This window comes from Haliaeetus leucocephalus, unplaced genomic scaffold, assembly GCF_000737465.1.
Source record: "Haliaeetus leucocephalus isolate CR32 unplaced genomic scaffold, Haliaeetus_leucocephalus-4.0 Scaffold141, whole genome shotgun sequence".
Lineage (NCBI taxonomy): Eukaryota > Metazoa > Chordata > Aves > Accipitriformes > Accipitridae > Haliaeetus > Haliaeetus leucocephalus.
In genome coordinates, this window is record NW_010972577.1 from 825,999 (window position 1) to 839,956 (window position 13,958).

Sequence of the window (13,958 nt, forward strand, 5' to 3'; positions counted from 1 at the left end):
TATTAATGGTTTAAAGTTATACAAGAGAAGATTAAAAGCAAGGTATGTGACTGTATTTATATGCTAACTATCCATCTAACATAGCAAATTCTACAACCTTTAATTAATCAGGATAACTGCTGCTGGCTACAGTAACATAGCAAACCCAAAGTTCTGTTTTCTGGCCCACTAACCCACAGGTCTTATTCTAGAAGTACCGATTCCACACTGCAACAGTATAGACCCTCTGCTAGTTCAAAGGAACAAAAATCTGCAACGAGACAACGAGACCACATGAAATAGAGATTTTTTCCATTGTCTTTTATTTTTGCAACAAAAGTCATAAAAGCCGTAAGCCATCTTTGCCATTGCAAGCAGATTTGTAATAAATACAAATTAGTTATCAACAGTAACTCTCAGTAGGCTGTAGAGCCTTTTTTTAAAGGCAGAAATACAGTTTTCATAATAAAAAGTGATACTACTTTAAATTAAGGACAATAGCTAAAAAAATCCAAACAAACAAACAAAAAAAACCAAAACCACTATAAAGACTACTACAAACCAGAAATCAGACTGGTATGGCTGAAAATGCACTTTTATTATCTGAAAGATGAAAAGCCCAATACAACTCTCCGTACTTGCGCCAGCCAAAGGAATAAATAACTTCCTTTATAAATGAGATCAGAAATCAAGCAAGCTATAGTATCAGACTTTTTCACATTCATTAAAAGCTAGCTAAGTGTCAGCTGTATTTCATCTGGGACCATCTCATTAATGGGGACCATTCTGAAGGTAAGGAAATACTATTGAATATACCTGATAATTAGAAAAGGAAGTAGGATTTAACTCTTCAGCCAGATAGAAATCTGGGGATAAATGCATCAGGAAAATCCTCCGAGTAATTTGGGCATGCACACTAGATCACTGGCAATATTTTAATTTCCACATTGGTAAAGAGAAAAAGACCATGTCCAGAACTGAAAGTACAGGCAAAATGAAGTTTGAACAGAATACACTCTTTCTTTAACTATTGGCATCCTGATATTTGGCAGCAGTTGCTGTTTAAAATTAAATTTAGAGTGGGGGCAGGGAAGGACAGAGGCTGCTTAACTGAAATCTTATGTCCAGCAAATCTGTAAGGCTACAAACAGAAAAAGTTATTCCCCCAAATCCCAGTTGGCTGTAAAAATCAAACAAGCAAAAATACCAGCTCTGTTGAGTCACATTGCACGGCTTGTTTCAGAAAAGCACTTGGAGAAAAGATGCATTGCACATATTTCCTTATGTGGCTGAATTAAAAAAACAAATCCAATACAACTCCAGAATTATGGGAGTTTTGACCTTGTTTGTTTCTCAAACAGTTGCTGCATTAATTTGCTGCATTTTAAGTTTGAAAATTAACATCCAAGTAGAAGAACTAAAGCATTTTGAAGAGAAGCAAAGCTAGCCTTTTTCTATTCAGTGTTTTGGGTTTGTTTTTTTTAAGCTGTCTACAACATACTGATTTGCAAGATTTTTAGAACATGCTGCATATCTGTACTGGTTTCAGCTGCGATAAGAGTTAAATTTCTTCATAGCAGCTAGTATGGGGCTACATTTTGGATTTGTGATGAAAACAGTGTTGATAACCCAGGGATGTTTTAGCAATTGCTGAGCAGTGCTCACACAGCATCAAGGCCTTTTCTGTCCTGCCAGCGAGTCGGCTGCAGGTGCAAGGAGTTGGGAGGGGACACAGCCAGAACAGCCGGCCCCAACTGGCCAAAAGGATATCCCATACCATATGATGTCGTGCTCAGCAATAAAACTGAGAGGGGTGAAGTCTGGCCAGGGCTGCCCTTGCTCAGGGACATTTGGAGCGATGGCATTGGTCTTCCCAAGTAACCTTTAAGCATGATGAAGCCCTGCTTTCCCAGAGATGGCTGAACATCTGCCTGCTGATGGGAAGCAGTGAATGAATTCTTTGTTTTCCTTTGCTTGCATGTGCAGCTTTTGCTTTACCTATTAAACTGTCTTTATCTCAATCCATGAGCTTTCTCACTTTTACTCTTCCAATTCTCCCCCCCACCCCAGTGGGAGGGGGGGAGTGAGTGAGCAGCTGTGTGGTGCTTAGTTGCCAGCTGGGGTTAAACCACATCATCTTAATACTGATCCAAAACAGGTAATGACTGCACTAAAGGAATTTTGACATTTTGAAAAAATTCTTTGAAGTATTTTTCACAAGTTAGTATTAGTCATACAAACACATACTAATGATGGCAGATAAGAAAGAACACGAAACAGGGTATTAGTATCAGCACAGTTGGGATGACGATCTGTTAGGATGTAGATTAGATTCTCCAGAATCTCAATACTCAATAGCAGAGAAATTAAACCACTGCATTAAGTTATTTAGCCTACAGAAAGAGAGAAACAATCCTGTTATGATTTGGACTTTCCACTTCTTTTTTCCATGCCAGAATGTGCTGTTGTGGTTTAGAACTGGCACCTCAGAGTAGCAGAGGAGCAACTCCTTAATCTTTTCCTCTAGGAAGCCCACTTTTGCCAAATAATTTTCTTATTGTGTTTGTGATCCAAATAGGAGCACAATTAAGAGTTTTTTGGAGGGAGGTTACAAGCCCACTAAACAATTACAAGGTATGAACCACCGACATTGGGTTTATTACTGGTTCGTGCACCAAGGACAACAAACACAGTAGTTCTTTTACGGATCAGTAAGTCACTAGAAGGCACAAAATAATCTCTTACTTCCAGAATCAGAGGCAGTCAAAAAGACAGTTTCAAAAACATATCTTAAGACATGTAATTCCCTTTCAAAGGGCTACTAGCCACACAAAGGCTGTCTTTGCTTTAGGGATTGAGCTACTCAGGGTAAAAGCTGGAAAGCAGAAAACAGCTGACATAGCTTATAATTGGACTAACATAACGGGCAAGGCTCTTACAAAATTATTCTTCCTTCAGATACAAAATTCATTGGTTGATAATGAGTCTTACAACATTTAATTTTAATTTTATTTTCTGCCAATTCAAGTAGGGTTTATTCCACCACTACTTTCATTACAGTGTCTTTTTTCCTAGGAAAGAATTTCCTAGAGCTTCCAATTGTAAAGTTTCTGCCTTTGGGCAGTTTAGGAAATAACATTCCAGATTTCTGACTCCTGGTCCTTAGAATATTGCTGAAATGCAACATTTAAGTGGTTTACTGGTCAAAGGAATTTCACTTGTTTTTCAACCAGTGAAGTTATCCACCATAAGTTCTCATAGCTAAGAAAGCTGCGGAGTATACTTGTTTTAAATACAGTTATTTCTTCTATGCACAATCTCTTCATATATGAAAGACTAGAAAGGGAAGGCATACAAGAGAGCAGTCGTTACCTGCCTCTACCAATGAAATTAACTTCCCCAAAAATGTAGCATTTTAAGCAAGTTTTCTATCTATTCACACACTTCAGAACACAAGCAGACTATTTTACCTATCTCTCCTCACAAAATAACCTCCATTTTCTTTTCCATAAATTTTCTGCATATATGTAGGCTTAACAATAACAGCTAAAGGAAAAATATTTTTAAAGTGAACTCTTTTGACACCTAAATCATTAATATTCTAGATTAGCTATCAGAGGTCCCACAGAACAGTCCCACAGCACTGCAAGACCTCTTCTGCCCTGAGATTTTGCTGCTACACATTATGTCATGTTTTGACACACAAAGTATCGGTTTTATTTTTAACTGCATTATAATTTCTTTCCTATATGTCATCATTAACAGTCATTCAGACTGCATCATTCCGAAAAGATGTTATTTTTAAGAAAATATGCTAGAGAAAGGAAAAATGCTTTTTTCTTTTTAAGGACTTCAGTTGACAATGGAACCTATACCCAAATTCATTCTCAGAAAACAATTACTTCCACTCCAAAGAGGTGCAACTACGAATTTCACCCTAAAAAGATCCCATTTCAGTCTGCACTTTCACTATTTAAAGCTATTGGTTTACTTGGTCATGTGTATACACACAAACATCGCTTAAAGCTTTAACAAACCTCTCAGTTTCAAAAGAACAGGATACCAAAATGGTAAGCAACAAGTATTTAACTAAAAATAGAAAAAGAAATATATCAGTCTATTAACAGATGTTACAGTCAATTACACTAACAGTCAATGGTAAGATTGCTAGTTAAGATGTATAGCTGCCAAGATTACATTTAGAACAATACCAGCATTTACTGTAGTATTAATGTTAGTTTTGTTTTCTTACCAAAGAAATGCTAACAAAAAAAAAAAGCAGTTTGTGCCTTTAACATTTAAAAGGATTAAACTCAGACTAAAATTTACACTGCTTCTTTCTCTAAACATCAAGTAGAGGAGGGAAGAGTTATAGATTTGGGAGCAACAAACTGAATCCTCCCTAAAACTACTCAACAGAATATAGAAAGAACTGCATAGCTCTCCATGTCATAATTAGATACTCATTACAATCTTTTGGACCTCTTCAGCACTGGATATGCTAATCCACTGAGGTTCAAGAGTCATATTCAAAGTCTCAGACCATTGGAACAATCAAAATGAAGTATTATCTAATAGATAAAACATCACCTATGACTAAACCATAGAGATTAACCAGTGATGGCTGAAGATTCAGGAGACTACTCGTCTCACACTGCATAGTATGGGATCATTATGCATATGAGTTGCATAAAAGTTGGTATTTTCTTGCCAATTTAGCCTCCTGCTCTCAACTTGAAATATTTGCCTCAGATTATTCAGTTTGTTTTAAACATCCCCATTCCCAGGGAGTCACTACTCTTATCACTGTGTCACAGTTTGTTGGGAGAACTACGCAGCCATTAACTAATACAGTTAGATTCATGGACAGCAGGTAGGAAGCACTGTCAAGTGCTGACCCAGTGAAAAGCAGATTTTTACTCTTAAAAGTGCAGGAAAGATATTTTGGTACTTGAGGGAAACAAACAAAAACCAAGAAACATTAGCTTGAGCTCAGAGGTCTGTTATCTTGACTGCATCCACACTGACTGGAAAACAACAGTCTCGGGAAAATTATCTTGGTAGACTCATGGAATCAATACAAGAGATTAATGTTTCCAAGTTGGTTGGGGAAGCATTCCATTTTGTTGTTGTTGTTTTAAATAGTTCAAAGTATTAAACCATAAAATAAAAATAAAAAGGAAAAATACACCAAATAACAGATACTCAGGGAGAACAGGAGTAAGAGAAAAAAAAAGAAAGTTTCTTCAAAGACTTTACACTGTGGAAGTATATCACTACTTTCTGCTGTTGATACTGAAAGGGACTTAAAAAGAAGCTTCAGGGAAGATGGGTAAGGCAGGATGAGGTGACTGCCAGTATAAATGTTAATGCTGGGTGTGAGCAGAAAGCTTTGACAATTCAAAGAACAAAAGAAAAAAAAAAGGAAGTATGTCCTGAAGGCAGGTAGGATAGAGGGACGTGCAAGAGCTCTTCCTTTGACAAAGAAAACCTGCTGCTGTAGAACAGAGGTCAAGGAAAGGTACTAGCACACATCAAGTCCGGTACATCTGGCTTATCGTTTAAACACTGTCCACCAGTTCTACATCAAAAAGTGTGGTTATAAACAACAAAAACAACCACACACAAAAAAATCCAAGATAGCTTAAAATGAACCAAGGATTGTTAAACTTTGAGGGCAGTTTAATGTTTAGTGGCAGACACTAGTGTAGCAAAATGTAAGGTAAAACCCGTGACATTTCATTTTACGTTGATGACTAACAATGTACTTTGAATTAAGCTTTTCTACTTTTACTGAATTTTCTGCACTTGCCAACTGGATTCCCTGAATGGCAGGACACAGTAGTTTCGTAGAAGAAAAAACATGTAACAATTGTACCATGCATTACTCAAATTAAGTATACGTGTGTATAACACTTCAGATACAGAAACATACTCTTTAAATGAAAGCAGTACTTCCAACCATATGCAAGTGTTCTGTATGGGAGGAATATTTCTGACTTTCCAAAGAAAATTATTACAATGACATAGCAATACTGAATTTTTACTTCTGTTTGTAGCCCTCTAAGCACCTTTTTAAAAAACAGTTTGTTAATGTCATTCTAGAAAATAGGAATTAAACTGACTGTAACAGGGAATGAAACAAAATTACACAAATCACAAGTACTTTGTTATTCTCCCCATGCACCCCCTGCAAAGCCTAAACAAGTTTTATATGATACAAAGCACTGTCAATTTGAAAAAAAAAAAAAAATGAAGCACACGTTACAGAAACATAATCTACCCCTCAACTCCCCAATCCCATTGCTTAAAACTTACATTTAAGTATTACCCAATAGTGATGATAATGATCAATAAATCACTTAGTGGATTAAATAAGTTGACAAATTCTATAAACTGAACTTACTACTTCTGAAATTTATCTTTTCACTGATATAATGACGTGTTTGAAAATTTCATAGATAATTTTATTTCCAGAAAATAAGAATAATTGAAGCTTCCATCTGTACCAAAAGCTTAGAGTGCTGATGTGATCACTGAGGAAGATGGAAGTATTATCAGTTAGAAACACTAGAGATTCTCAGAAATGTACATATAAATCTGGTGAAGTAATGATATAGTAAAGAAATCTAAATTTCAGCCCAAGAACTCGGCAACTGCCCAACTACATCAGTGTCTTGTTAAAACTAGATGGCTCTCGCTGGTCTGCTGCCACAAAATTAGATTTAGTTAAGTATTAACATTTACGTGGTGTATGGGTGACAGCAGGCTAAGTCAGATAGGTACAAATAATTTTCAAGGGCTTAGAGCTCCAGAATGTGGTTTCACTAGCTTCATTGTTAACCTATTTATATATTGTAAAAACACAAAGGATCTGATTAAGTTATTGATGCACAGGAAGTGAGACCATAAATCAAGAATATACTCAATAAAATGCATAGATCAGAGTGTCATCCCAGGGAATGGGATGTAGTGTTCTCTCTCTGCTAGGGATACCAGTGTGGGTATAACTTCAGAGGCTCTTCAGTAGGTCTTGAAGTGGTTCATATGCCTTCTTTCCTGGTTCAGTGCCCTACCCTCATTCACCAGTGAGTTTAAGTTAAAAAGAACACCCTGCAGACAGGAACAGTGAAACCTCCCAACAGCATCTGCCTTGCTCTGCAAAGCAGAAGCTCAACACAGCAGAGAATCTAGACCAGTATTAAGTCTTTCGAGAGATAAGAGTCATTGTCAAAACACTAGCTTTTTCTCCCACATGATCACATTTAAAACACTAACTTGCAATAGCAGAGCTAACCTTGACGACACTAATCAATCAATCTTTTTTTTTTTTTTTTAAATTGCATAAAGGTAACAATCCTAATTAGATGAAATTTTCCTATTCAGAAGAAAGAGTGGCCTGTCACAAGAATGTAAAAAACCACACTCATTTTGCAGCCTACCAGAATATGGTAAGTTTATGTAAATTAGTTCCTTCATTAGTCCTAATATTTGAATTTTTCAGAACTACTTCACCTGCTACTGTGAGACAAGTGGTGCAATTCCAGAATAATTCCTTTGCATGCTTTTGCATAGTGATGTAAAGTTGTTTTTTTTTTTTCCTGGCTCCCAGTCTGTTAGAATTCCTTAACTTTTGAATGTTGTGGACAATCCTACTTCCATACAAAAATTTGTTACAGATTACTCCCCCAGTTACCATTAAAAAAAAAAAAAAAAGAATTTTTAACATACCGTCCTTGCCAGCTGGCACGCAGTTAAAACTTCTCTCTAATTAAGATGTTTAAAACAGTGTTTCCCAAACTCTGCATTACGACCCCATAGTGTCCCAAACTTTTAGATGGCAGCAGTCAGTAACACTTCAATAATCCCCATGCTTCCAACTGAACAGTAATTCATTTACTCAAGAGAAGAATGAAAGAGCTGGCTAAAACCAGGGATAAATAGATACTTTAGTAAAAGCAAACTAGCTTAGGGATGGGTAGCTGGCAGAGTGATTATAAAGACTTCCAGTGACTGGTAACATCTGGTCTGTATTCCGCTGTCCCAGAAGAACTGATCTCCTGCCTACTCACAAAATTACATATGGCATAGGAGCCAGAAGGGGTCACTATTTAAAAGTAGTCGTTTAGAGAACAGTTACAGGAGTTTTTACACTATGGTGCTTCAGTAACTCAACCAGCCATTGCAGCAGCAATTACCCCCAGCCTTCAGAAAAAAAACACCTAACCCCTCATCACTACAAACCCTTCCCAAACCGTCAGTCCCCACTGCCTGTCTGTACACTGAGACGCTGTCACTTCAGTGATGTTTACCATTTCTTCCGGAGTTGGATGTCATATTTCGAAGTCAATTTAAAGCTCGTGGACGACACCAGCTTTACAGCACTAAATCTGAAAGAGGGCAGTGTTGTGTAACCAGAGAGTGGTGCTATCTGTCAACGTTAATTACAGCTCTTCCTGCTGGGGTTTTTACAAGAAAGTAGGCCAGCAGGAAGTGTCATTATATTACAGCCTGTGGCTCTGTGCATGTGTTCCTAAGTTGACAGTCAAGAGACACCCTTTAACATTCTTCACTGTCTTTTTCAATATGAAAAACAAACGGCTCAGATTGCATAAAAGGATGAAATATGCTATCATATGCATCTGCTAGAGGAGAAAGATACAGGTATGTAGAAAGCAACTTCCTATTGAGGTAACAAAAACAGTTCCTGGTGTGTTCGTGATTTCTGATGTTCCTTTTCAACTTAACCTAATAAAGTTTATAAAGACTATTAAAATGAAGCTTTCCTAGCCCTTCCTACAGCCCTTATCTCAGTTAAAAAAAAAGACTGATTAGCTGACTTCCCAGGTAATAAGGCTCTGAGGAACAAAGGAAGGGAGGAATAGCTACCAAGGAAAGACATACTGCTGAGCTACCCATCCCAAACAGAAAAAGCTCAAAACAAAAAAGTTTGAGTTACACATGACACCTCCTACACCTCTGCCTTTCACACCTAGCTAACCCACTCAATGCGGATATTGAATTCAAAAGATACTTTAAAAAAACCACTATCATTTCAAAACATTAATCAAATATGAAACAAAGATATGCATCAATATGGAGTAGACTTAGATATTGTCAAGAAAGGGAGGTAAAGTTTCAAGGGACTATGAATAGTTCTAGGAGATATGTGATCAAAATTTACCAAGCATTTGAAGATACCTGTGGTCTCTAAGTTACTTGAGTTTTTCTAAAGTGGTGACCAATGTAATGGATTTACACACTTGCAAATGCTAGTCCTAGTAAATACCTACAATCAAACCGTACTACTTTCTAGATTCAGAGTTCCTACATCAATGTCATTGTCGTGGTTTAACCCCAGCCAGCAACTAAGCACCACGCAGCCGCTCACTCACTCCCCCCCATCCAGTGGGATGGGGGAGAAAATCAGGAAAAGTAGTAAAACTCCTGGGTTGAGATAAGAACGATTTAATAGAACAGAAAAGAAGAGACTAATAATGATAATGATAACACTAATAAAATGACAACAGTAGTAATAAAAGGATTGGAATGTACAAATGATGCGCAGGGCAATTGCTCACCACCCGCCGACCGACACCCAGCCAGTCCCTGAGCGGCAAAACCCTGCCCCCCCCACTTCCCAGTTCCTAAACTAGATGGGACGTCCTGTGACATGGAATACCCTGTTGGCCAGTTTGGGTCAGGTGCCCTGGCTGGGCATGAGAAGCTGAAAAATCCTTGACTCTAGTCTAAACACTACTGAGCAACAACTGAAAACATCAGCGTTATCAACATTCTTCACATACTGAACTCAAAACATAGCACTGTACCAGCTACTAGGAAGACAGTTAACTACATCCCAGCTGAAACCAGGACAGTCATCACCAAAAATATTTTTCTTTTAAATTCTATCACTTAACTGGCTGTAGGCAGCTCTTCCAGAATAATCACTTTCAACAAAGGATTATACCTATGAAACCATAGAAAAAATGACTTTGCATTTGAGAAGTAATCTGAAACGGAGCTTTCTACAATTTCTAGTACTTAAAGCCACGCATTTCCCATAAATAAAAAAACAGTAGTAAAAAAACCCAACCCACCCACCCCAAACCACCACACACTCAGTTTGAAAGCAATCCTCAAGTTACACTCAGAACACCCTCATTATCCAACAAGGCTAAACAACTGACTTAATACCACTGTATCTCCTAACTTTCCCAAACAAAGGTTGCAGATCTCATAAAGCCTTTTGTACAACTCAAAGTATTAAGGAAATTGTATCAGTCCAGTTTTATGAGTTTAATTCTTAGTAGACACTAGAAGACATGAAATGCTTGGCCTTATTTTTTCCCAGAACTGTGCAGTCATCACTGTAGTCTAACATTTTCCACAGAGTCAGTTCTCAACTGCTTTGGGGTTTTTGGTTTTGTTTTTAAATTTATATATACACATATATTTTTGTTGTCATTGTTCTTGTTTTAATTTTCCACAAGGAGAAGATTAGTGATTGATTTTCAAGTCCAGTTAATATCCATATCGCCTCTCATTTTTATCATTATACCCCTTAAGTTAGGCATAGCCTAAAGAAGTTGTCAAAAGAAATAGCTTAGGAAATAATAAGAATACCATTTAAATGTAAGCATTTCTGAATCCAGCTTTGGAAGTCTGACAAATTCAATAAAAAATTCCAGCAGAAATTAAATTATTAGTTTAAATTAAATTTCAAAAATCAAGACTATGACCATGATGTAGTAACATTTAAGTATGTTATATATAAAAAAAATAATAAAATGCAATATTCATGAATGATTCAAAGCCCAAACAATTAAAACTGAAACATCATGTTTCAACATGAAAAACATATATCAAGTAGAATAAAGACCTGGAAGAAAAATAGTTCCTACCTTCGTAGATAGCTTTGAAGCCTTGAGCACTGACAGCAAAATCTGTGGTGAAACAGAGGGTGAGGATAGATCCTGTGCTCACAATAGATGATGGAAGCTGAAAGCCAGATAACCTGTGCAATAAAAAGGCACAAGTTATTTTAACTTTTAAAACAAAGCACATCAATACGTGTGCTGAGCATTATGAGGAGCATCACATTTCTACATCCAAACTGCGAATGCATTATGCTTTTCGTCCTGATGCAGTCTCTAAACATTCAGTCCAAAGTTTCAAACATGTTCTTGAGCTTTTTAACCCTCCTATTTTAACACATCTGTGTGCTCTCCAACAGAGAACACGGAAAGAAAGACCTGTTTGTATCTACTAAAGATAAAGAATTTTTTTTATAAGATTAATTTCAAGATAAAGATAGGTAAATTTAGGACACCTAGAAGTAGATACCCAGGCCTTGACTCACATAGAGATACCTAGCACAATTTGATAACATGGACTATCCTGTCTGACATCCAGCTGCTGCTTCAGAAAAAGCATAGATCTCATATGTTCAATGTCTTATACATTGACTGACCAGAAAACAACAACAAAAAAACCACTTCCATTTAACAGCTTCAGAAAAATTACATTTCCCATGTTATTAGCAGTCTTACCTTTACATACAAAACAGAATTTTGGATAAGCTATAATTACATTGCAATACTGATTTTAAGATAATTGCTCCAAATAAATGTTTTGATTCATTTTGAGGATAAAACAGATGGGAAAAAATGTTTACATCCTTTACTGAAACATCACTAAAGACAATTCGTTAGACCTGGCTTACACTAGTGAGATGTCGGTTTCTTGACTGTTAAAATAATTTCACGTAAGCAAGATGAAAAACACCATTACTGTCCCACAAACCCAAAACTATACTGTCAGCTTACATCACTAGCCAATTTCTGTATTTTGCAATAGGGGTATGTGATCCATGGGGTACAGGACAATGCACCAGAAAGCCACCTTTCATTCAAATTTCACCCTGAAAGAGTTTCTTGAATTCTGACATTAGAAGAGCTCATCAAAAAAAAAAAAACCAACCAAACAAAAAACCCCGAACCACACCCACAGCACCACACCAAAAATGCTTTGATATATTTTTAATCTGGATGGTTAAGACAATCCATGCCTTTAAAAAAATCTTGCCTTTGAAATTTATTGTACAATGATGCTGTAGTTCATTAATTGGCATCTGGAACTGCAGAAGATAAATAACATACTAGTACAGTAGTATCAGTGAACTAGAAGTTCTTTGCAAAATTAGGCTTATTTAAGACCGCTCTCATATATAAAAACATATAAGAACTCCTCCATGCTTGGATTACACCAGTCAGGTGGTTCCCCATCTTTTTTCAACTTTGAGATTTGGAAAACAAATGTTTGGCTCAGATGAGTCGGAGGTCAAAGCAAGGAGAGCTTTAAATACAGGTGAAGGCATACGGTCAAGACAACTTAAGTCAGCAAAAAGCTTTCTGCAATTTCTTCCTTTCTTTTTAAACAACATTGTCTCCCACATGCTAATTAGCTGTTTGCTCTAATCTTTTCACCTTCTGTATACTTGTCAACCTATTACTCCTATTCTTTTCCACCTCATTTACTCCAATTCCAGAAATAACTAGGTTGATTTTTCCCTCAATCCTCAAACCGCAGAACTACTGTGAGGCTTACCACATCTTATGTTCAGACTTTTGTATGTTCTCTCACCTGCACTAGACATTGCAGTTTTTAGGGAAATGTGCCTCTTGTTCTATTTAATAAATTAGAGCAGTTATCACTACTGCCCTACATCTGAAGTGTACTGTATGACAGTTCATTATTAATTTAGGGTATGTATTTTCTGATCTTACTTGCATGTCTCTTCCTTCTTTGAGAAGGGATTCAAAGAGTTCTGCTTTTAAGGGCTTTTTTTTGGATAGCACTACAATATTTCCTGGATCTAACATCTTTTTTTGCTGAAATACAGGAAACTAGCATGCATTGTAGGGGAAGGAAGGAAAATCAGTATGAGACATGGAAAGATAGAGGTAGCTAGCCTCAACACTTCACACTACATAGGAGACCAAAAAAAAAAAAAAAAAAATAAAAAAAAAGACAAAAAAGTCCTATAAATGCAGAACTATACAGCTCTAGCTACCTCATTCCTGATCAGTGTTTGCTCCACTTGGTATGGAATTGGTTCATATAAATGAACTTATCTGAGCAGTGACTGGACATTCTGAGCTCCTGTTATGATTTCTAGACCTACCTGCTTTGAATCTGTTATGCTAATAAGTGTCACTTCTACAATATGGATTCTTTATCTGCCCAATAAATAAAATTATTTCTATACTATTCCCCTTGAAATACTGGAAGATCATTCTTTAGGCTAACTGACATTGCAATTTACATTAAAGGAATACAAATATATTCTTTTATACCTTAAATCAGTGCACTTTAAGGTTTTACAGACATAGGAAAAGGCAAGTATGTGGTAAACTTCAAGGATTAGTACATCAACTTGAAATCTATTTTTACATTACTGTAATCCTAAAAGAGATTATGGAAAAGTTTCAAACAGAAAAAAAAAAAAATCTGTATTCCAGTCATTCAACACAACTACCTGGGTGCCTCTACAATACCCTTGCCACCTGAAATATTTCTGAAAGCATCTTTTCATAGTATTCGAATAAATTCAGTGAGATCACATGCCATGAAATTGAGTGCAAACAAAGACTAGACAGCAGATGAAAATCTAGAGTGTTATTCTTCAGACATTTTCAGAATTAAACCACTGCTAACCTACCAAGTCATCCCCCCCCCCCCCCCCCCACTATCATTTTTGCTAGGTAGTTATAGCTCATGCATCATAATGTGTTTTGCACATTCATTTCATCATGCAGAAAAATCACACACCTTCATGTGTTGCTTTACTTTGGAAATGTATCTTGGCAATTAACTTGTAGGCCTTTACTGCAGCCAGAAAGGGAACTGTTGAGACAGACAAGCGTGTGTGCTAAGAAAGCAGAATCATTTCAAATCCCTCTGCTAATGAAACTGTC

At 36.7% G+C, this 13,958-nt stretch overlaps 1 protein-coding gene across 1 annotated transcript in view; it reads right to left on the minus strand.

Annotated features, from left to right (window-relative positions):
- Positions 1 to 13,958, minus strand: part of LOC104827832 (CUB and sushi domain-containing protein 1) — a gene marked incomplete at its 3' end in the record, with an annotated part of 962,107 nt that overhangs the window by 825,992 nt on the left and 122,157 nt on the right. Inside the window, exon 3 of the mRNA XM_010561097.1 lies at positions 10,884 to 10,996. Coding sequence (XP_010559399.1) covers positions 10,884 to 10,996 — 113 coding nt within the window. The remainder of the gene's footprint in view (positions 1 to 10,883; positions 10,997 to 13,958) is intronic.